At 42.4% G+C, this 24,480-nt stretch overlaps 4 protein-coding genes across 6 annotated transcripts; all 4 read left to right on the top strand.

The window, feature by feature from the left end:
* Positions 1-1,748: 1,748 nt before the first annotated feature.
* On the top strand, positions 1,749-4,616 carry LOC148893632 (CD209 antigen-like protein C). 2 transcript variants are annotated; one of them, XM_089005189.1, is made up of 6 exons: positions 1,749-1,943; positions 2,489-2,578; positions 3,418-3,684; positions 3,753-3,919; positions 4,028-4,164; positions 4,245-4,616. In XM_089005189.1, exons 1-6 carry the CDS (start codon positions 1,820-1,822, stop codon positions 4,399-4,401), a joined length of 942 nt encoding a protein of 313 aa, XP_088861315.1. In that variant the 5' UTR covers positions 1,749-1,819; the 3' UTR covers positions 4,402-4,616. The 2 variants fall into 2 exon arrangements, with proteins under 2 accessions (XP_088861315.1, XP_088861316.1); XM_089005190.1 differs by having other exon boundaries at positions 1,804-1,943; positions 3,317-3,684.
* Positions 4,617-6,899: 2,283 nt separating this feature from the next.
* LOC148893631 (C-type lectin domain family 4 member A-like) lies at positions 6,900-10,173 on the top strand. Its single transcript, XM_089003864.1, has 6 exons — positions 6,900-7,060; positions 7,213-7,305; positions 7,695-7,955; positions 8,039-8,202; positions 8,294-8,421; positions 9,860-10,173. The coding sequence occupies exons 1-6, from the start codon at positions 6,970-6,972 to the stop codon at positions 10,008-10,010; spliced, it is 888 nt and encodes a 295-aa protein (XP_088859990.1). The 5' UTR covers positions 6,900-6,969; the 3' UTR covers positions 10,011-10,173.
* Positions 10,174-11,808: 1,635 nt separating this feature from the next.
* On the top strand, positions 11,809-15,710 carry LOC148893630 (C-type lectin domain family 12 member B-like). Of its 2 annotated transcripts, none has more exons than XM_089003861.1 (6): positions 11,809-11,966; positions 12,162-12,263; positions 12,763-13,026; positions 13,104-13,267; positions 15,255-15,394; positions 15,461-15,710. In XM_089003861.1, exons 1-6 carry the CDS (start codon positions 11,855-11,857, stop codon positions 15,624-15,626), a joined length of 948 nt encoding a protein of 315 aa, XP_088859987.1. In that variant the 5' UTR covers positions 11,809-11,854; the 3' UTR covers positions 15,627-15,710. The 2 variants fall into 2 exon arrangements, with proteins under 2 accessions (XP_088859987.1, XP_088859988.1); XM_089003862.1 differs by having other exon boundaries at positions 11,816-11,966; positions 12,165-12,263.
* A 646-nt stretch (positions 15,711-16,356) lies between these two features.
* LOC148893629 (C-type lectin domain family 4 member G-like) lies at positions 16,357-21,604 on the top strand. Its single transcript, XM_089003863.1, has 6 exons — positions 16,357-16,515; positions 16,618-16,734; positions 17,888-18,139; positions 19,022-19,185; positions 19,542-19,678; positions 20,956-21,604. Exons 1-6 carry the CDS (start codon positions 16,428-16,430, stop codon positions 21,095-21,097), a joined length of 900 nt encoding a protein of 299 aa, XP_088859989.1. The 5' UTR covers positions 16,357-16,427; the 3' UTR covers positions 21,098-21,604.
* The last annotated feature ends 2,876 nt before the right edge of the window (positions 21,605-24,480 follow it).

The following is a 24,480-nucleotide window of genomic DNA, read 5'->3' as shown; positions in this document are numbered from 1 at the left end:
ATCATGAACATACAGTTGTTACTTGGATCAAAACTTTTGGTTTCCTCATAAAGTCAGAATGTTTTCCTTTTTCTCTCTTTTTTTTTTATTTGCTGTTAAACTTTTGGGCATTGTTTCATGTTATTCATATTTTTTACACAATCTATCAAAAAGAAAGAATTATAAAAATTATCATTATCATAAAAATAGATGCACTGCTGTGTACACATTACATGCCTGTATGTCAGTCAGATTTCAAAGAACTCATTCACTGCCATTCACAAATTTATTTGGTACCTGAAAATATGACGTACAGTGCCATTCTCGAATTTGCTCGGGTTTTTGTTTTTTCATGCTTGAGTGCCGTTAAAGCACTGGTCATAGCCGATGGCGATGTTTTTTTCCTTTCCACAAGGGGGCAGCCTTTCATTTTTTTCCATGTTAGTGCTTTGTTCCAGCTTCAGCTGTTGTTAAAACACTATATAAACCAGGGGTCTGGAACCTTATTGACTAAGAGAGCCATAAAAGTAAATTATTGAGAAATGTTTTTCAGTGAGAGCCACACACACACTCACGCACGCACGCGCACACACACACACACACACACACACACACACACACACACACACACACACACACACACACACACACACACGCGCACACGCACGCACACACACGCACACACCCACACACACATGCAAACATGCACACACGAGATTTCAACAAAATTTCAGAATGTATTATTTAAAATAACTGTGATAATACTCACCATTAATATGAAAAGTTTTCCGTTCCTTATTGTTGGTAAAAAAAATTCAGCCAAACGATTGGAATGAAAGTCAACTTGCCGGGTCCAGAGGCGAAGTTACTGCTAGCAAGCCTCATTTGCTCATTTGCTTACACGCTTGCTCTCTGCTGTTTCTCACAGAAGTATATTGATGCTAACGTTAGCATGGGGCTTGTCAAAGTGCCACTGACATTCGACTGTTTCATCGATGGTATTGTTTCATTGCAAATAATCAGAACTTTTTCTCACCACAAAAGCGAATCCTTCGGTCCATTCCAACCTGAAGTGTACGATACTTTTTTTGACATTACATTACATTATTTTTTTTACTCGTCAAACTTATTTAAAGGGGGTGTTTACCTGTTTCGACATCAACGGCCATAGGTCAGTGTCATCCAAGCTAAATTGCGCTTTCCGATAACTGCCACCCAAACAGGAAATGAACAGTGAAAAAGTGAGAATATGTATTTAGTTATCTTGTCGAGCCAGATGCAATAATCAAAAGAGCAATATATGGCTCGCGAGCCATAGGTTCCCGACCCCTGATATAAACCAATATCTATGTATTGTATTAGATTTTGGATGACCGCCCTCATTTCAAGCTCATGTAACTCCAGACCCATATGATTTAGGAATTAACTCTTTTTTCTGATGAAAGAAGAGAGCCTAAGGTTTCTAACGCTGTATTGAATGTTTATGTAGTCCTAAAACTCAATATTCTGTGGGTACTGGAATTCAAGTGACAATGACAAAAACCCCAGCACTGGAGTACACACATTTTTGCACATGTCTGGCAGTGAATGAGTTAAATTCTCATTTTTCTCAAAACTTTATTGTACTCATCTGTAATAGAAATATGAATAAAATATACCACAGTGCTTTTTATATTCATGTACTGTAATTCACAATTGTTATGACTCCTCAATGTGAACGCCACCTTGAAAGCATGTGATCCTCAGAAATAAATGTGAGTGCACATTGCCAGTGAGGCTGAGGGTAGGTGTTTTTCAACAAGATAGGGAACTAACACGCGAGTACGCATTTCCTGCAACAATGGACGATCAGCCCAAATCTACTGAGCACAGTGTATCTTTTGTGCCAAAGTCATCTCAAATTTTCTTTCTTTCTTTCAACCGTGGCGGAGACTCTCGCTCTCGCTGTGACTTCTTTGGGCAAGGTAATGTGCAGTCTTTTCTCCACTGTTGTTTTTAGGTAGTAGAAGAAGCATAGGTAGAAGGAATTGTAGTGTAACATGACTATTTAACAGATTTTTTAAACTCTCCACAAGGAAAAAAACGTGTAAACTCAACATTTTTTTAATTCAACAAAATATATCTATATTTTTTTTCTTTTTTTTCTACAATGCAGAGACTCACTTTGCTGATTTCTTTGTTCAGCACTTTTATCTACAAGTTGGAGAATGATGCATGGCACAATTAGTTCTGCAAATGCTCATTTCTTTGTAGAAAATGTGGGAAAGCCAAAAATGTAAAACATATTTTAGGTTGGAACAAGTTTAACATATACATTATTGACATTGATGCTCACAATGTTAGTTACCACAAAAAAATAAGCAAGTTCCAAGCATGTTAATTATTTTCACACAGCACTTGTTTTAATTCTTGGGCCACAATTTTTGAACATTTGCAGTCTTGTACTGAAAAAAAAAAATAGAGAACAAGCTGTGGCTGCAAATTATTATTAATGTTTGAAATATCACAGGTGCAGTTGGACCTTACCGTATGGCCATATTATGTCTGGGACTACTGGATGTCATTCTGCTCATCGTTGCCGTCGTTCTTGGAGTCGGTCGTGAGTGCAGCAACTGTTTGAGCTTCCTAAAATAAACTACAAATACACGCCATAGCTTTGTGATGAGTATACACAGTGGCGGGCCGTGGATTTCATCACTAGGCCTTCAGTAGTGCTACATCTCAAATAATTTAGACTGAAAAAAGTGTGGTGTGAAAAGTCCACTAGAGGGTCCCACCAAATCCATTTCTTCACCCCATTCAGCCATTGTGGGTTTACAAAACTGCCATTAAATCAACACAATATATTTGCTTATGCGGTTCACTGCCGATACAGTGTGCTAGCTCTGGCCAGTATGCTCCAGCGGCTTGTGATCAGAGCTGTTTTCGCAAACTATGATTGGCCAGTGACAAGCCAATCATAGTTTGCGAAAACTCTGAGGTCGACCAGCGACTTCAAGAAGGCGTTGGAACCCCTTTTGGGTTGCCAACTTGAAATCTGACTGGTGAGAGGCTAACCAGTTTGGGCAAAGTTTGCCCAAACTATTGGTCTAACCGTTAGACCAACAGTTTGATGCGACAGGGCCCACAGAACTGATTGTGAAGGCGTCCAGGCAGATTTCTGACCCTGGTAACCAATGATGGCTAAAATGTGATTGGCATAATGCTTAAATACGAAAACACACATCTGGAAGCAGCGCAACAGGGGAAAAGGAATGAAAGGAAGCTGAAAGACAATTTGGATTTATTTAATAGGAATTGATAGACAAAATATAATGAACATCTGTCTGTAATTCAGATATTTTCAGGCCAGCAGAGGAGGCTTTGCAGGCCTTGACGGTCCGCCACTGGTAGATCATACACTCTGCTTATTCCTGCACTCATTTTTTTTTCTTCAAGAGGGTTCAGTTGCACAACGCTCCCACGGAAATTCCCAACCAGCTGCAGCACATCTCATTACTGAGTTGGAACATCTCTTCAGCAACCACAGCGATGCCATGGAGGCAGGGCATGAGGCAATGAATGCTTTAAAGGGAATGACCAGAAATCTTGAAAAACTGAAAGTGAAAGTTAACGAACAGAAGGTCATTAATGACGCCTATCAGAGTCAACTCGAGAGGCTACGCAGAGAAAGGAAAATCCTGCAGTTCAACATGTCATCTTTGGGTATTACAGCATGCTAAATGATCTCAGTGTTTTGTTTATGTCTAATGAAAGCTATTTGTGTCCTCTAGAGTGGACCTGTGGCAAGTGTGACAAAGGCTGGAAGTATTTCAACTCATCCTGCTATTACTTCTCTTTTACTAATTCATCTGAGCGCCGAGAGACTTGGATGGGCAGCCGGGCCAACTGTGTCAATCGTGGAGCAGATCTGGTTGTGATAGATCACCCAGGCGAGCAGGTCGGGCAGAAACACAAACGTAGAAAAACACCGCGTCAAAAAACAGTGTAAAATATATTGCATAGATTGCTTACATTGTCTTTTAATGCTTCTTTTTTGCCTGCACAGTCATATGTGAATCATATCAGTGAATCCCTGACAAGAAGTTATCAATTCGAGGAACAAAATATGTGGATTGGTCTCACTGACATGAAAAATGAGGGTACCTGGGTTTGGGTAAACAATGCTACAGAATCAGAGCAAAGGTGACAAATTAAATCTTTGTGCTTTGACTGATTAAATATATTTGTGATTTTAATGACGATCCGATGTGGATTTTCTCGAGGTACTGGACCCGTGAAGTATACAACCACCACCAGTACTATCACCGAGACAAGACATGTGGGGCGACTCACTATTCGTCAAATAAACCATGGGAGACTCGCTCCGGTGCACCTTGCTTCATGCGTTTGCACTGGATATGTGAAATGGCACCTAAATAGACTGCACAAAACACAGTGATCTTTGTATGGAAAATAATACAGGATGTTATTTCTTGAAATGTTTGTTATCTTGTTAATGTGTCTTCTTTTATCTTAACCAGTGGTGGATCGTCAAGGCCGTCGAAGCCTTCTCTGCTGGCCTAAAATATCTGAATCACAGACTGATGTTAATTATATTTTGACCATGAATTCTTATTAAATAATTCAAAATTGTATTTCAGCTTCCTTTCATTACTTTTCCCTGGATGCGGTGCTTCCAGATGTGTGTTTTCATATTTTAGCATATAACCAATCGCAGGTCAGCCATCATTTGTTACCAGAGGGTCAGAAATCTACCTGGACACCTTCACAATCAGGTCGGCTGGCTCTTTTGCATCAAATGTGTCGATCAAATTCTTGCTCCAACCAATCAGATTTCCAGGTGGCAACCCAAAAGGGTACCAATGCCTTTTTGAAGGCGCTGGTCAACGTAAGAGTTTTGGCAAACTACGATCTGCTCTGAACACAAGCCGCTAGTGACAAGGGCATGCTGGCCAAAGCTAGCGCACTGCATCGGTAGCGAGCTGCATGAATACATTTATTGTGTTGATTTAATAACAGTTTTGTCAACCTACAATGGGTGAAGGAGGAGAAAAAATGGGTTTGGTTGGAGATTTACTGTTAAAGCCATTTTCCAAATGGACTTTACAAGATAAGATGGAAATTATTAAGAAAGGTTGGTCAGTTATTTCCTGGATAATGATAGCCTCTAGTAGACTTGTAGTAAATCACAACACACTTTTTTCAGTCTGGATTGATTCAGACAGAGTTCTAGACCAGGTGTCGGGAACATATGACTCGTGAGCCATACATGGTTTTTTTGATGATTGCATCTGGCTCGCCGATAAAACTAAATACAGATATGATATCTGATATTCTTGCTTTTTCGCTCATTTCCTGTAGGGGCGGGAGTTGGCTGAAAGCGCATTTTTGATTGGATGATGCTGGCTGTTCATGTTGAAACAGGTAAACGCCCCTTTTAAACAAGCCCGATGAAAAAAAAAAAAAAAAGACAAGTGTCTTGCACTTCAGGCTGAATTCCCCGGAGGATTCACCTTTGTGGAGAGAAAAGGTTCTGAATCTAATTTGCAATGAAACAATACCATCGACGAAAGAGTCGAATGTAAGTGGCGCTTTGACAAGCCCCATTCAAACGTTACCATCAATATACTACTGTGAAAGACAGCAGAAAGCAAGCATGCAAGCTAACAAGCAGTGTGCAGGCTAGCTAGCAGTAACTTCGCGTACGGACCTGGCAAGTTGACTTTAATTCCATTCGTTTGGCTGGATTTTTTTACCAATTATGAGGAACGGAAAACTATTTACAGTATATTGATGGTGAGTGTAGAAAAACGTTATTCTAAATGATACATTCTGAAGTTTTGTTGAAATCGTGCGTGTGTGTTTGCGTGCGTGTGGGTGTTTACGTGCTTGTCAGCGTGCTTGTGTGCGCGCGTGAGTGTGTCTATGCGTTCGCGTGTGTGTGCGCGTGTGTGCGTGTGTTTGTGCATGTGTGTGTGTGTGCGGGCGTGTGTGTGTGTGTGTGTGTGTGTGTGTGTGTGTGTGTGTGTGTGTGTGTGTGTGTGTGTGTGTGTGTGTGTGTGTGTGTGTGTGTATGTATGGCTCTCACTGAAAAACATTTCTAAATATTGTACTTTTATGGCTCTCAGTCAAAATGGTTCCCGACCCGTGCTCTTGACTGAAGGCCTAGCGCTGAAAACCACGGTCCGCCATTGACTATAACATACAACAATGAGATGCACTGGAGATGTAGATGAGTACTAGTTTCACAGTTTGGAAAAACCAAGGAACTTTGAAATATTGGCATGTTGACGTAACGTTTTAGACCAGCCAAAATGAAATTTCAAACATATCTGTGTCAAGATCTGAAATAAAACAAGAACAAAATGAATTCCAATTTCATTAGAATGAACCAAGTCAACTCCCCTCAAACTGCTGGGTCAAAAGAAAGACACATTGGGTGAAATAAGTAATCCAGCACTGAATCTAAAAAGGACAAGTCAGATCGATCCATCCATCGATTGATCCATCCATCGATTGATCCATCCATCCATCCATCCATCCATCCATCCATCCATCCATCCATCCATCCATCCATCCATCCATCCATCCATCCATCCATCCACCCATCCATACAGTTGTGCAGGTGGCAGTTGCGAGAAAAACATTTCTTTGCACTTATAAAATGTATGCATTCTATTGCAGAAGCATATGACGATGCTCGAGAGTAAAGACAAAACATGGTGACAGAGAAGAATCGTAGACTGTATTTGTCTTTATTCAAAAAGACAAGATTTTCCCAAAACAGAAGTATTTTCTTCCTCATTTTAAGACTTTCTCTTCTGTTTTCCTTTGGCTGATTCTTCAAATTCAATAGCTTCTCATTTCCCAATGTCTTTGATAAATATTGCTGAGTTGAGCAATGGAGGACAATTGTTTGGTCGGGTTGGCATAAATAGTTCAGCGCTGAGAAATTCACAGCAAATGTGATGTACGCAAGGCAGCGAAATGAATGATTTGGATTCAAACAGCAGATTCACCACGCTGTTGTGTCAAAATGATGATAATGTGGAACCTGCGAGGAAAAACGGGCAGCAAGGTATTGTTTATTTTAAAAGATGCCGTTTAAAAAGGATTCTTGAGATTTATGTTTTTGCCAGTCTCGTCTGATACAAGATTATGGAGTAAAATTACAAAATAAACATTGAAAGATGCATAATTCGAGTGTTAATTTAGCATCTGTTATTTCAGCATCCCGTATGCTACTTTACAAAGCAGTGATAGCCAGCCTGGCCATACTTGCTGCCGTTTTACTGGTTGTTGACATCCTCCTGATTATCCAAAGTAAGTAACCTCATAATGTTTCATGTCAAAATACTTTTACTGTAACATTAATAGCATGTTCTAGACAACCTTTGGATATATTCAGTGTTTATAAGCAAAATAATAGTATTTAGGTGTAGTATTTGCCTGACATCTGTACAGGCATTGAAGCAGCCTGGTTTCACTTCCCTTTTATTGAATGTTGATGTTGATGATGGACTTTCTCAATAAATGCCACATGGTTAATTGCATACATATACAATGCCATGAATGGATGTCTGTATGGAGGGGAAAAACACGACACAACAAACCACAGTGCTATGTCCTTATGCTGTATTGTGTCACGTCACAGTCTTCCTGCAAAAGTAAAAACAAAAAACAATCCTAACTTATTTTGGTCATACTTGCAGATAAAATGCGTCCCGATACTGACCGGTATATTGATGACGCAAAATTTATTGAAGGCGAGCTTATCAAACTCCAGCAATCCTACACGTCTGCCGTTAAAAACCTGAGCGATGTCAACAAGGAGCTGGACGGTCAACGGAGAAGACAAACAGAGAGCAACTGGGAGTTTGACCACCATATAAGAAGGACGGAAGAGTACAAAGTACAACTCGATAAAATAATGAAGAACGTTACATATCTAAAATCTTACTTACCATTCATTGGTGAGACCAGTTTCACAGTATGTTGTCAAAAGACTGTTTTGTTGTGGTTTGTTTCACCTGTCATTGCATCGTTTTGTCAACAGTTGGTGGCTGTACTCATTGTCCAGTTGGATGGATGTTGATGAACTCCGCGTGCTACTACTTTGCCTTGTCTGGAACCGATGGGGAAAAATCGTGGCAGAATGCACGGGAATTCTGTCAGATATACGGAGGTGATCTTATATCCATCGACAGCAAAGAGGAAGAGGTGGTGTGAGCACAAACTGCTTCTTATTCTTTTTTTCTTCAATACTACAACATGTTATGGTAATAATGATGCAAAAATAATATTTTGTCAGATTGCAACTATAAATTACCTGAGAGGGCACACAAATTCACCAGTCAATTACTACATGTTTTGGATTGGATTGTATTTTCACGCTGAAGGACTTTGGAGATGGTCTGACGGAAGAGACCTGATTGAAGGGTAAGTGGTACTTCAATTTAATGGATACATGAGGTCCACAAGTGTATTTAAAGGATAACCAACGTCTCCGGTCAAGTTGTGTCCATAATTTGTAAAATGGCTTCAAATGACTTCTACTGAGCATATTTTAATAAGATTCCACCGCATATAGCGATATTTTACGTTTTAAGACTCACTCTGAATATTCAGGAAGTCTTGTTTTTGAGTTGGTGAGTCCATACGTGACGACACTAAAGGATCACCCCCTGACCGAAAAAAGACACATTGTAGCAGTCCTTCCATCACGTCAATGTATTTTGCTGTACATGTTTGGTCTGAGAACCGTGTTGCACCCAAAAGCCGCCAGAAGAGGGCATCCAAGCTCCATATAAGGAATTTATCAGCCTGTGGAAACGGAGGTGGCCACTGGAGGTTGCCATTTTGTGCCTCTTTTTTTGGGTGAGAGATTTTTCCTCAATGTTGCCTCAAAATGGCACATCTTTTATTGATTGCAAACATGTATGCTTTCCTCTTCAGAACTATTTGAATCATATTCATAACTGGATGTGTAACAACAAAGCATATTCTCCGAATCTGAGGCCATTGTTTTGATTCTCCAGCAATGCAAGACGTCTAGGCGTGACGTCACGAACTGGGGGTGGGACTTTCTGAAAATGCTCAATTCGCAGCTCAATTTTTTGCAGAGTTTGGACACTTGAAGTCATTTTGCTTGGTGTTTTGCATTTGACTAAAAATATCATACTGCGTGTTATTTTAGATGCTATAAAACGTTTTTCTGATGTCAGTTAAAAAACAAAAATGTGACGTCGGTTGTCCTTTAAGTTGCCAGTAGCTTTGTTTTATGATTGTATGTATCTGTTAAATCTTGCATGTTACCACGCAAGATTTCCGCACAGGGATTTTTTTCATACTTTGGTTGTCATGGAGTTAATTGTGCTCACGCCCACATTGACGCAAACCACCCTTTTATTTATAAAACGTACATGCATGTACACATTTATGTGTACATGCATTTACAGTGTACCTTGAGCTCCACTTAATTCCCCTTATTTGCAGTCGTGTCACTGCCTGGTGGGTGGTGAATTACAGTCAAACATCAGAAGTTGCTATGCTCGACGACAGAAACTGTCAAGTAAAAGTAAAAGTATGTTGCATTAAAATGTGTCCCATAGGTACTTTGAGTACGGTAAATGCAGGGCAGCAAATGTAGCATGTTACTATACCCACTCGTCGCATGATTGACTTGACCAACCATTTGCCTGTTGTCAGATGGGATGGTGTCCTGGTCCACGACAGCATTTGCAGTGATACATAATGGATGGGTGGATTATTATGCTTTTACATAATGCATATGTCACACTGCATCATTCATTCAGATGCTTACGAGGCAAAGTTATGTACCATTTTGAGGCTGCTGTGTGTTTATCATTTACCTTAGGTACTGGGCCAATGGAGAATCAAGTGATGACGTTCATCAGGACTGCGCAGCTTTAAGTAACACAGAAAATGTCTTCACGGCTTGGATAAGTGTTGGCTGTAAAAACACGGGTAAATGGATTTGTGAAAAATCCCCACATAATCCTCAGTGAAAATGTACAGTCCCACCAACCTTAGGTGGGAATTTCGATTTTGAATGTAAAACCTTCCAGACATATACACCCTTTTTTCAATTTACAAAGAAATGTTCTCACGTGTTGTTCAAACTGTACTAGAAAAAAAATGGGTGATTGCAATAAATGTCTTTCATTCCTTTTTCCGTTTTACATGTCCTCATTAGATCACATGTGAGCTGTGGCGTATCGGAAATTAATGAGCGAGAGGCGGGACGCAGCTCGGAATGGTTGCCATCAATGGCAGGGTACACCTGGACATTTTTTTCATCAGCGCTAAAGGGGGCACTCTTAGAACTGCGCACTTCCAAGTCAGACATATCACAAAACAGTAATTTTAAGAACACAAATGTGTGTATCTTTAGAATATATTTTAATATCGACATGCAAAACCCACTCCTCAATTTTAAAGGCTTTGAAGCAAAGAAAAATGAACCAATTATGTAATTCCTTTGCTCTCTTTATTGATGCAGAAACACGCTCTTGGATTTGGAGGTGCGCTTGGTTGATGTCTTACATCGGTGTTTGAAATAGCGTCTGCCCGGTGGCCCAGGGCGTACAACTTTTACGTTGGGCGTACAACTTTCAAAACGTCCGGGCCCGGGTGGCCGACAACTTCTTCAAGGAAAAAAAATCATATTTTGTTTTCAAATCAAACGTTTGTTTTATTCAATAAAGCAAAAGTTACAAACAAAACGCAACAAGCCAGGAGTGTGTAAATTGCCAAACGAACGTTCGTTTGGAAATTTGCATACACGGAACCGGCAGCCAATCAGAAGCCTGCTTCGGACTACACCTTGACTGAAAAGTGTACTTGAGAGTTTTGAAAGCCGCGTAGAAAGAGGAGCCCACGTAGATTTGAGCTGAAAACACAATGCAAACATTGCGCACCATGATGACACACTACAACAGGAGATACATCTTCAGCAAGGGATATTTGAGGTAGGTACTTCCTTACTTTAAAAAATCCTTCATACTCTGCAACAATGTTTTTTTCTTGATTAGATGTCTTTTTGTGTTTTAAGTTATGAAAAATTCGTCAGGCAACTTTATGGCCGGGCGGCCGGAAACTTTTCAGAGTTGTCTGCCTGGGTGTCCACTAACTTTTTGTCATGAGTTTCAGACACTGCTTACATCTAGTGATGAGTACTGTTATGCCATAAACAGTTCGACAACAGTGTATATTTTTAATTTCAAAAATTCCTTGAGAGCCATGTTGATGTGTCGGCCGCCAGTTACCTGTTTCCACAGTGGTGGGCTGTGGATTTCATCGTCAGGCCTTCAGTAGTGCTATGTCTGAAGCGATCCAGACTGAAAAAAAGTGTGGTGTGATTCACTACAAGTCCACTAGAGGGTACCATGAGCCAGGACTGATCTTTTGTTAACGATGTCCATGTATTATTGAAAAAAAATCATCTGAAAATGGCTTTAACAGCAAATCCCCAACCAAATATAGTAGATTTCTGACCCTGATAACAAATGATTGCTGAAATGTGATTGGTTAAATGCTTAAATACGAAAATACACATCTGGATGCAGCACAACAAGGGAAAAGTAATGAAAGGAAGCTAAAGGACAATTTGGAATTGTTCAATAAGAATTCATGGACAAAATAGAATTACATCAGTCCACGATTCAGATATTTATAGGTCAGCAAAGAAAGCTTTGCAGGTTTCCATAATGGCAACACAGGAGAAAAAAACTTTGTTACTGTTGCTTTAACATAAGTCATGGCAACCTACCCCCCCCCCCCCCCCCCCATACACACACACATCTTATCACCGGTTGACCAGATCAATATACACCACTAACACAAAAATACAATGGAGAAGATTCAGTCACAGCCAGACCAAGGTGCCGAAACTCTTGTGGAGCAAGAGATTTCGGAAACATTTCCCACACATCGGCATTCAAGCTATCTGAAATTTCAAAAAGGTATACTTTGACATCTTAATGTTTTATTGTGCTTAATGACTAACTTTGAAGTACACTTTTTCTATGAGTGTAACTGTTTGGTAACATACTTGGTGTATGGTCATTTTCTGAGGAACTCTCAAGATGCTCGGGAGATTTTTGCACATTTTGTCGGCATCTTTAACCCAGTTAAACATGATCAAGATGTGTATATAGCAGGGGCTGGATCGTGGATCCCACAGCACAGCGTGACTCTTCTGCTTCTGGGCCTGCTCAATGCTGTTCTAATCATAGCTGCCGTTGTCCTCGCCATTTACTGTGAGTAAAATAGCACCCAATGCAGCAGGTGGATTGTCAGATAAAAACGAGCCAAAATGAGTTCAAGTGTCCAAGATACGGAAATAAAAATGTTAACTTGTTTAGTTTGAAATCTAAGCTCATGTCTTCAACTTTTCTAAACTGGACAAAGTTTTAATGGCAATTTTACATAGTGACATTCATCTTTTAATTCTTCCACAAATACAAACACAATAATAATAATAATAAAGTATTCATTGGTGAATCAATACCTTTCTGCTGGTATTTCCGCTTTTGCAAATGCCTATGACAGATCAGTATTCAGTAATTTGGTGGCTGGTGAATGACTATTACCACATTGATGATCGTAAAAAGAGAAAAACATCTTTAGGAACCTAAATACAGTACAAACCTCCTTAAAATTAGAAATGTGTGTATTTGTCTTTTGAGGAGCGTGAGTCACCACCAAAAAGTGGATCTCAGACAATTTCATTCCATGTGTTTTTTTGTTGAGCCTCAGGTGCCAGCGCCAACGAAGATCACCTTCTGACTCCTCATTCGGCTGTCTCGTCCCTCATCATTGAGCGAAATTATCTTCGCAACCACAGTGACATCCTCAAAGCGTGGAAAGATGCGGAGGAAGCATTAGTCAGGGAACAGACGAGCCAGGTTCAACTGAAACTTCAAATGAGACAGCAGACGAGCTTGGGTGACACCCTACGCAGCCAGATTGAATTACTTCAAAAAGAAAAGGCTCAGTTAGAGGCGACAAAAACTATTCTTGGTAAGTCTGAGATTGTAGTGCAGTTAATCTTGGAATCACTGTATGAAATAATCATCAATTTGGGATTGTTGCAACAGAGCAAAACTGTGGTAGATGTCCATCAGGGTGGACCCTTCTTAAATCAACCTGCTATTATTTTTCCCTCCCTGAGCCCAACGGCAAAAAGAACTGGCAAGACAGCAGAGCGGACTGCATTGGGCGAGGCGGGGACCTTCTCGTGATCGAAACTCTGCAGGAACAGGTCCAAAAAAAACAAGATTTCATTTTTAACACGAGAAAACATTGAAACTCTCTTCCAACGTTCACATTTTTAAATGGTCACATGATTGATGCACTACATCACGGACTGTCAAGACTAACTGGCACATCCAGACGGACATTCACACCATTAGTGGCCATCAATTACAATCCACTCATCAATCCATTTACAGACGCTCCCCAACTTACAAACGAGATACGTTCCGAACGGTCGTTCGTAAGGTGAATTTGTTCATAAATTGCTTCAGTGCTGTATTTTGTATGGAATGTATGTTTATGGCTTATATAAGTATGTTTAAGGTTTATATAAGCACGTTTAAAGGACAACCGACGTCACTTTTTTTAACTGACATCAGAAAAACGTTTTATAGCATCTAAAATACCCAACACACACAGGCTGCTATTTTTAGTCAAATGCAAAACACCAATAAAAATGACTTAAAGTGTCCAAAAATACTTAAAAATGAAACTGGAAAAGGCCAGTTTCAGAAGGTCCCGCCCCTTTGTTTGTGACGTCACGCCAAGACGTCTTGCCTTGCTCGAGAATCAAAACAATGGCTTCAGATTCGGAGAAGATGCTTTTTTGTTACTCATCCAGTTATGAATATGATTGAAATAGTTCTGAAGAGGAAAGCATAAATGTTTGCAATCGATTAAAGGAGGCCTCCCACATCAATTTGATCCGTCAAGGACAGCATGTAGTGTCCCAGATTATGCAAAAGATGGCGCCAGAGCTCCGTTGGAAATGGGCTGATTTGTCTGCTGGGAATTTGTGTCACCGAATATCAAATAGTAGTCTTGGTGCAACACACAACGATTCACCATCGCGTTATTTATGTGTTTTCCTTCTAATGTTGCAATCAACACGAAGTTTTCAGACCAAACAAAGTACCGCAAAATGCATTGTGTGTCGCTTTCTCGGTGAGGGGGCGTTCCAAATTTGACGTCACGTAGGGGATCGTCATCGACGTCACTTCCTGAATATTCAGCGCGAGTCTTAAAATGTAAAATATAGCTATATGCGGCGGAATCTTTGTAAAATACGCTCAGTAGAAGTCATTTGAAGTGATTTTACAAATTATTGACATCAATTGTCAGGAGGCGTCGGTTGTCCTTTAAGACTTGTGTAAGTAAACCGTATTGGTTTTTCCTGAAAAAAAAAAAACATTGAATAAAATATATGCCCGATAAAGATATGTACATGTACAACTGGACAGAGTACTACATATGTTACTACAAAAATGTTCGTATTCTGATTCTGATTCTGATTCTGATGTACCGTTGTTCGTAACACAAATGTTTGCAAGTAGAGGAGTATATGTACAGTATTTACTTTCTGAACCGCTTTATCCTCACAAGGGTCGTGGGGAGTGTCTATCTCAGCTATCTTTGGGCAGAAGGCGGGGAAACCTTGAACCCCTGCCAGCCAATCACAGGGCACACAGAGGCAATTTTATCAGTGGCGGGCCGTGCATATCACCCCTGGGCCTTCAGTAGTGCTACGTCGGAATTAATCCACAGTTGCGAATGTAAATAAAAAATAAATTAATAATAATAATAATAATAATACATTTCATTTCTAAGCGCCTTTCGAAACTCTCAAGGTCACTTTACAGTCACAAGATAAATTTTTCTGTGGGTGAGCAGCAGCAGCCATACGCTTGCCAACTCGAAATTTGATTGGTTAAAGAAACCGTTTCATCGCCATTAATTTTTATGCTCCCGGGCCTGCAGAACTGATTGTGATCTGGAAGCAGCACAACATTGGAAAAGCAATTAAAGAAAACTGAAAGACAATGTGTTATTATTTCATATGAATTCATGAACAAAATATAACTATCATTAGCCTGTGATTCAGACATTTCAAGGCCGGCAGAGAAGGCCTTGCAGGCCCTGACGGCGCACCACTGGATTTTATAAACACCTTGTACTTGTACAGTTCTGTTAAAAAGTGGTTTTCTTTCTTCCAGGTACTTATTAGTAATAATGTTCCGAAAGCGAGCTCCACTTCAGGTTTGTGGTGGCAGAATGGATTCTGGATGGGTCTACAAGACACTGAGTCACGGGGAATATGGACTTGGATAAACAACACCACTGCCATCGAAACAGGGTGTGCACCCTGCTGACTTCTAATTCATTTATTCAATAATCTAATTGTGTATATTATTTGCTTCAGGTACTGGAGGAATAGCCAGCCCACCACCATCGGACTTCAGACTGGGGACTGTGGAGCTTTTTTTTACTTTACAGACGCCACAAAAACATGGTACAATGGAAATTGCCAGGACCACCTGTACAACTGGATATGCGAGATGGAGGCAAAGCCATTTGAGACGAACTGAACGTATTCATGCTCATGAAAAATGTTCAATAAACTTAATTGCATAAAAGTCCCAAATATAATTCATGCATTAATGTGTGCATTTTTTTGGTGATTGTCCTCCCTTTCCACTTAATGGCTTCAGATCTGAATACATGAAAACTATTTTGTGCAAACAATTGATGAAATAAAATTGAGTTAATTCAACAAAAACAAAATTCTGTGCGGTCACCAACCAATCACATACGATCATTTAGGCGGCCCTGAACCAAACCGTGATGGAAGAACAAAGGATCATTTAGGAAGTACATCCTCTTTTGGGCCTTTCTCAGGATGGAGTTAGTGTTGACCTCCCACTTCATATCCTCTGACTGTGATTCCCAGGAACTTGAAGGTCTCAACGATTGACACGGGGCAGTTGGATAGTGTAAGGGCAGGTGTGGTGATGGACGTTTCCTGACACTCCATTTACACTGCGAATGGCCTCTTTATAGATGTCATATACCAAATACATCTAGTTTTAGAGGGATACTCGACCGTGCCAAATTTACATAAAGTTATGATTTGAACCTGGGATCAGTTAACCTTGACGGTGATGCCCAAATGTAGCGCAAGATTTAGTGAAAACTAACCATGAACATCAACTGTAGAGCTGAAAGCCTATAGCCCTATACAGTAAATTTTTGATCCAGTTACAAGTCGCTTCCACTGGGTCCCCATGTCAATATTTAACGAATGAACCTTTTCTGTTTGTAATGCTGCACACACGGGGCAATGTCCTCCCAAATACTCTCTTCCTGTAAGTCTCATAAGAACAGTCAATATGGAGGAGAGTGCCTACAACAAACTGATACACCGGGAGGATCTAAGCGTTGATGAGTCCCCTCTCGACTCAGGGCAGGAGAACCAAGGTACAATATACTGACATGAATTGATACATGACATCTCCCTGTTATTGACACTGACTTGCTACTCAAAGATTCTTTTCTTGCTTTCTTTGGTTCTCCATGCAGTGTCCTTGTCAATGGTGAAACCCAGGTCCAATTGGACCTCTCAAAGAGTGCTTGAAATCACACTGGCTGCGCTTGCCGCTGTCCTGCTCGCAGTGGATATTGGCCTGGGAGTTTATTGTGAGTCCCCATTGAAATTGTTATGTGGTCATTAGATTGCAACGAGAGGTAATAAAGGCCAATAAAGGGAGTATAAAGTAAAAACAAGAGTAGTTAAAGGTGATGTAATCAAGCTTTGGTGATCAAATTGCATAGTCCCCTTTGCATCTTAACTTCAGTTCAGTTGTTGTTTTTAGTTTAATGCTGCTGTTTTATCGCTTATATACTGTGTTCAGGTTACTTTTGGATTTGCACTGAATGTGTTGGACATTTGGATTTTTATTCCGATTACATATTTGGAAGTAGATTTTAACAATTTTCAATGTACATTAATGAGCTCTCCAATGAGATAACATCATACCATTTCATTTTTCTCATCATGACTGTATTCTCATACCAACTCTGAGGTCCTTAATGGATGCTGCATTTTGTGTTTTGTATTGGATTAGCCTTTATTAGTCTCGCAGTGGAGAAATTTACATTTCACAGCAGCAAAGTGATGAAAGTAAGAGGAAAGGAAAGGAAGAAGTAGAAAAACAAAATACAGGAGCTGCTGTAAAGAAAGCCACTCTCGTGGCGCCATCTGAAAGTCAAAACAAAACAAAAAACTAAACAACAAATGTGACACATCACAAACCAGACAGGCATTCAATCTTAAGCACTTTCTGCACCATCTTCGTTGTATAAAGCAGTTGTAGAAGAGAAGATCGAAGCATCCTTTTCACCAGTGGATCAGGGACTCTCATGGGGAAATGTGGACTTCTGCTACAAGCCAAATGTTAAAAGCAAACACGAAGCTGTAGCATCCATTGACGAAAAGAGTCTCACACCTCCTGCCCCACGTACATCCGCTTCAATTCCAAGTCGCGACAGTTCCACATACACATTTGCACCTAACGCTGACGCCTTTCCAAATCAAAAACGGTGCTGGCATATTCGGGCTGCCGAAAAGGCACAACCGCTCAGCAGTCGCCTCCTTGATGAATGTTGTGGCCAAAAATGCTGAAAAACAACCCGTATCTGTTCCATATGATACACACCAACTCAAAGTGACAAAACACAAAAACAACACAAAAAAAAGCCAGGCTCATGAGAGCATTTGCTCACGGCTGCCTATTCAGGCGCCATCTTGGACTTCTTTTGAAGTTTGACTGCAATATTTCCATGGCAACAGACTACAACCTCACAGACGAGTCTCAGGCGGTGATAAGCATCAGCCGTGAGGTGGCCGCGCTGACCAAGGCCTACGACACCGCCTCAAAAAAACGAGCTGAGGCTGAAATCCAGTTGGCGCAAGAGAAGAGAAAGCATCAAATGATTAAGTGGCAAGTGGAACACCAATTGACAAGAAGCAGCGATGACAAAAAGCAAGCAGACAAAATCCAAATGGACATCACTACCTTAAGATCCCACATCCCAATGATAAGTAAGACTCTTTAAAGGACAACCGACGTATCCGGGCAAGTTATGTCCATAATTTGTAAAAGGGCTTCAAATGACTTCTACTGGGCGCATTTTAATAAGATTCCACCGCATATAGCTATATTTTACGTTTTAAGACTCGCGCTGAATATTCAGGAAGTTGTTTTTGAGTTGGTGACGAGTCTGTACGTGACGTCAGAAAAGGACCGCCTCCTCACCGTAAAAAAGACGCATTGTCTTTCCATCACGTCAATGTATTTTGCTGTACTGTTTTTTTTAAACCATATCTTACACCCAAAAGCCGCCAGCAGCGGGAGGCAAACTCCATGGAAAGATAGTATCAGCTTGTGGAAACGAGCTGATTCATTCCTCACCGGAGCTGGTCGCCATTTTTCTGCCTCTTCTTGGGTGAGACATTACCCCCCGCCCGTTTGCCTCAAAATGGCCCAAATAAATTCTTTAATCGATTGCAAACATGTATGCTTTGCTCATCAGGACTATTTGAATCATATTCATAACTGGATGTGTAACAAGAAAGCATAGTCTCCGAATCTGAAGCCATTGTTTTGATTCACAAGCAATGCAAGACGTCTTGGCGTGACGTCACGAAAGGGGGCGGGACCTTCTGAAAATGCCCAATTCGCAGCTCATTTTTTTGCAGATTTTGGACACTTTAAGTCATTTTATTGGTGTTTTGCATTTGACTAAAAATATCATACTGCATGTTTTGGGTATTTTAGATGCTATAAAACGTTTTTCTGGTGTCAGTTAAAAAACAAAAAAGTGACGTCGGTTGTCCTTTAAAAAACACAGCCCACTACTGTAGTGGGTCAATAAACATTCTCTTCATCAACACAACATAAATATAACCATGCCTTTCTAACAGAGGAGGGCTGCCGACGCTGTTTACCAAGATGGACTTTAATAAACTCGGCATGTTACTTCTTGAGCTTCTCTGACACGTACTCTCGCAAGTCGTGGCAGGAAGCCAGGGAGTTTTGCAAAAAGCATGACAGCGACCTGGCGATGATAGACAGTTTGGAGAAACAGGTGAGACAAATCTGTCACAGCTTTTATCGAAATACAGTAAAGTCTCGTTATATCGATATTCAAGGGAGTCCGAAAAAATATCGATATAACCGGGACTATCGATATATCCGACCCTGTTTGCATGTAATTTTCTCCGTGCGTGCATAGAAATAGTATCGATATAACCGGGACTATCGATATATCCGATATCGATATAACGAGACTTTACTGTAAGTGCATCAAGGTAACATTTGTTATGTCCTCGCACTAACAGCAATTTGTGCGTGTGTGCGTGTGTGTGTGTGTGTGTGTGTGTGTGTGTGTGTGTGTGTGTGTGTGCGTGTGCTTTGGTATTTTTAAATGCCATCAACCGCCAGGTGAAAATAAATCAGCTGATAAATCTTCATCATGATCAAAGTAGATCCATTACCCAGAGTGGTTTCTGGATCGGTTTGCAAGATGTGGACAGCGAAGGAGTGTGGAAGTGGCTGGACGGAACCAGACTGAATGAAGGGTAATCCTTAAGTGATGCATTCAATCATTGAGTTTATGATGGAGCGTTTTTGTTTTTTGCTTCAAAATATTGATGAACGAAGAAGAAAAAGGGCGATGCTGGAGATCCACTTGAGGTCATTTTGGGCATGTGTTCGATAGCAGTCATGCCCTTGATATGTTGCAATTAAAATACAAGCATCAAGTACAGTGATACCTCACCTTACGAACTTAATTGGCTCCCAGAAAGGGAAGGTAAGGCAAAAAGTTTGTCTGCCAAACATTTATTTCCCATAAGAAACCATTAAAAATTAGAATAATCCGTTTCCAGGTCCCCATAAAACATATTTTTATATGAAATAAGCCTTAAAACTACACAAAATATACCATGTGTTATGTATAATAAATGTGCTATTGTATTGTAATTAAATAAACTGTACTGTATAAAAAAACTATTTACCTTTGTGATGGTAGTTGTCAATGGATAGTAGCAATGGTCGACTTAGTATAATGGTACTGGGACACAGTAACACACAAATGCACACCTCGTTCGTGTTTTTCGATGATCTCGTTCTTCTGCCCGACCGTAATTTTCTTGTGTCCTCTTCGGCTTAACACTAGCATGTGGTGGGGTCTTTTTCGGTCCCATAATAGCAAAAGTACTCCACTCGATAACAAACCACATCTGCACTCAAAGAAAGGGGGTAACGAAAACTAGTCCGCCAGAAACCGTGGCGCTGTTCGACCATGTGGTTTGGTGTTCATCCGCCGGAAACTAGTCCGCCAGCCACTGTGGCGTTCCGTGTGGTTTGGTTCGTTTGCCGAAAACTGGTTCAGATGCCAAGATTATATTCTCACAAATGTAATGTTTGTAAGGCGAAATGTTCATAAACTGCGTTCGTAAGCGAAGGTATCACTGTGTTTGATTTGAAATACAGTAGTTACTATTTAGGTCTCTTGCAAACAAGACAATACAAAAACTGTGTAATATTGAGCCATAATTGTGTCAATAAGCATAGAATTGTGTGAGCAAATGGGAAATGGCACAGTCAAGCCACAATCAATTTAACATTAATGTGCATGCTAAAAATACAATATTGCATGTGAGAATAACTAATAAATAATAACGTAAAGCCTTTGACTTCAATAGGTGTTCAAATGAAACATTTTATGTCCTCTTACAGATCAAAGAGGGACTTCGTCATTCGTAAAATATATTTTAAGTATAAAATGAAGAATATGTGGCAATTTAAAATATGGGCTTTCATGCTGAACAATATAATCTGTCGTTTGTTTCAGCTACTGGAATGACGGCGAGCCCAATGATGCAGGCAATGAGGACTGTGGAGCCACATACCCTAGAAACAATCCTTTCAAAGGCTGGAATGATGCCCCATGCACTTACAACCTCAAATGGATTTGTGAAATGTCATCCACTTAGTGTCTTTTTTTTAACTGATAAAGCTGTATTTGTCAAAAACAGAGAAAGTCAAAAATGGTTCCAATTTATGAGATTTATTAACAGACTACAAATGTTGATCTCTTTATAAACAATCAATAAAAATGTTCTTTCCTACATAACACTGTTTGAGATGTTTATACGAAAAAAGTTGATCTATTTATAAACAATCAATAAAAATGTTCTTTCCTACATAACACTGTTTGAGATGTTTATACGAAAAAAGTTGATCTCTTTATAAACAATCAATAAAAATGTTCTTTCCTACATACACTGTTTTAGATGTTTGTACATCATGCCATTAGCTTAAAAAAATGTTCTCATATAAATCTGTGTAAGCTCTCAGTCGTACAGGAGTGGTCCATCGATGAGAAGGTTTCTTCAGCCGTCATCTGTACTTTTTTTTGAAAGCTGAAGAAAGAAACCTTCTCGTCGATGTTCTCAAATAAAATAATTCTTTAGGCTATACACAGGCCAGCATTTCTAGGCTCAATTGCAAGCTAAACTGTTACTGTCATGAGCCAGTTGACAGCGGGGCGGGGCCTCCGTTCCCGCCGCTCGCCAGCTGCTGTCAATTCCCTCCTCATTAACTGTGGACATTTAAACCCGACGCTGGCATCCACCCAGCGTCGGAAGATACTTCGCCTTATGCCAAGCTAGTACGTGGAACTTGTTACCAGTACATTATTTGCTTCGCCCGAGGAATGATCTTAGCCACGAACGCGTTTGTTGTTTGCACCGCGTCGTAGGTTGTTTTGCACCCCCGTGTGCCACTTTATTTTCTTGGTTAGTGTGGTTGGGTGGATTGCCGCCACTCACCCACTAACATCGTCAGTTGTCATTTTGAGTTTGTTTCACGAGTTTTTACCGGGTCCGCGTATTTTCGGACCCGCGCTTTATGTTAATAAATCCTTTGCCGGTACCCACGCCTCTGTCCTGCCCTACGATCCACCGCCTATACCACACGTTCCTGCTCGCCAGCTGCCACTGTCGCCGCCGGAACGTGACAGAATCTTCCGACCAACATGGATCCTGCGGACAGTAACCGAATCTTCTCCGTCCTCGCTCAGCAGGCGGAGCAGCTCGGCCAAGTGGTGCCCGCCATCGCGGAGATCCGCCGCGACATCACCCGGTTAGCCCAACGGGTAGATAGACTTGAGGCCAGCGGCGCCTTCGTCGCGGGGGCCGTCCCTCCCCAAACTTTGAGCCGCGAACCCAACATCCCACATCCCGCCCGTTACGGAGGGGAGCCCGGGCGCTGCGCGCAATTCCTGCTGCAGTGCTCCATAGTTTTCGACCAGCAACCCTCCGTATACACCACGGACGCGGCCAAAGTGGCTTACGTCACCAGCCTGCTTGCCGGACCCGCAGCCGCTTGGGCGTTGGCCGTCTGGGAATCTCGGCCGGAGCTCCGAGCCTCCTTCCCGGACTTCGTCGCCGAGTTACGGCAGGTTTTCCATCTCCCGGTGAGTGGGCAGGCAGCGGAGTCCCAGCTGTGGATCTGCCAGCAGGGTAGCCGATCGGCGGCGGAGTATTCCGTCGCCTTCCGCGTCCTGGCTGCCGCCAGCGGGTACGGCGACCGTGCGCTGCGAGGGATGTTTCGGCGCGGGCTCAGCGCGGCGTTGAAAGACGAGCTGGCTACCCGCGACGAGTGCTCCAGCCTTCGCGAGCTGATCTCCCTCACGCTGCAGCTGGACAACCGGATGCGAGACAGGGCCCGGGAGCGGGCTGCCCAGGCTAATCTCGAGCCGCCAGCAGGGACCCGAGGGGGTGCCCGGACCTTTCCGCGTGGGGGGCACGCGGCCGTGGAGCCGATGGAGATGGGGGTCGAAAGGGCCGTTGAGCGGGCGCCGGAGCGACGCAACACCGGCCCGGCATGCCAGCTCTGCGGCAAGTTGGGTCATCGAGCCCCGGACTGTCCCAGTTGGGGGCTTCCCGGAAAGACCCCCAGTGACTGTAAGTTACCCCGTCCACACAAGCAACGGGTTCCCTTAAGGTCCGCGGGGGGGTTCACGTCGCGGAGACTGGAGCTGGATGCCGTTATACACGGTCCCACCAGGACAATGTCCGTTCGGGCCTTAGTGGACTCGGGGGCCGACGGCTGTTTTATAGACCCGCGCGTCGTGTCGGCGTTGGGGTGTCGGGTTGTTCAGCTGGGGGCGAGTCGGAGCATACTCGATCTCGACGGTCGGTTACTCGCCGAGGTTACGCAAGAAACCGTGCCGCTTCGACTCGTACTCTCGGGCAATCACGTGGAAAACCGGCGGTTTTTCGTGATGCGTTCACGCTCGGTTCCCATCGTGCTCGGGTTACCTTGGCTGGGGACCCACAATCCGGCCATTTCGTGGGACGGACCTACCATTCAGGGGTGGAGCCCCCTCTGCTACGCTCACTGCCTCCGGTCGGCCGCGGGTGGGCCGGCACCATCTCACAGCTACCCTAGGGAGGAGATTAGCCTAGAGGGGGTGCCGCCCTGTTACCACGACTTACGACAGGCGTTCAGCAAGGACCGCGCCCTGTCGTTACCACCGCACCGTCCCTATGATTGCGCCATTGACATTCAGCCCAACGCTCCGTTTCCCAGTTCTCGTCTGTACAACGTTTCCCAACCCGAACAACAGGCTCTCCGGGACTACATTGACTCTTCGCTCGCGGCCGGGCTCATTCGGCCATCAAGGTCACCTCTGGGAGCGGGGTTCTTTTTTATCACTAAAAAGGATAAATCGTTGCGTCCGTGCGTGGACTATCGGGGACTCAACGAAATAACTATAAAGAACAAATACCCGCTCCCACTGATTGACTCCGCCTTCGCGTCCCTCCAGGCCGCGACCATCTTCACTAGACTGGACCTCCGGAGCGCTTATCATCTTGTTCGGGTCAAAGAGGGGGATGAATGGAAGACCGCATTTAAGACACCTCTGGGACACTTCGAGTACTTGGTGATGCCGTTTGGTCTCACCAATGCACCCGCTGTGTTCCAGAACCTTATTAATGATGTCTTGAGGGATTTTCTGAATATTTTCTGTTTTGTGTATTTGGACGACATTTTAATTTTTTCTGAGTCCCTTGAGGCACATCGCCAGCACGTCCGGCTAGTTCTGCAGCGGCTGCTGCAGAATCGACTATACGTCAAAGCCGAGAAGTGTGAATTCCACACCTCCTCCTTATCCTTCCTGGGCTTCATCGTGGAGCGGGGGCAGATCCGGGCTGACCCAGCCAAGACCGAAGCGGTAGTAGAATGGCCCACACCCACCTCTCGCAAGCAGTTACAACGCTTCCTGGGGTTCGCCAACTTCTACCGCCGCTTCATCCGGGACTACAGCCGGAAAGCCCTCCCTCTCACCCAACTCACCTCCACTAAGACC

This window comes from Hippocampus bargibanti, linkage group LG09 (assembly GCF_051943395.1).
Source record: "Hippocampus bargibanti isolate YZ-2025 linkage group LG09, ASM5194339v1, whole genome shotgun sequence".
Classification (NCBI taxonomy): Eukaryota; Metazoa; Chordata; class Actinopteri; order Syngnathiformes; family Syngnathidae; genus Hippocampus; species Hippocampus bargibanti.
The sequence above is the reverse complement of the archived record's forward strand: the minus strand, read 5'-3'. Positions and strand labels throughout refer to the sequence as shown.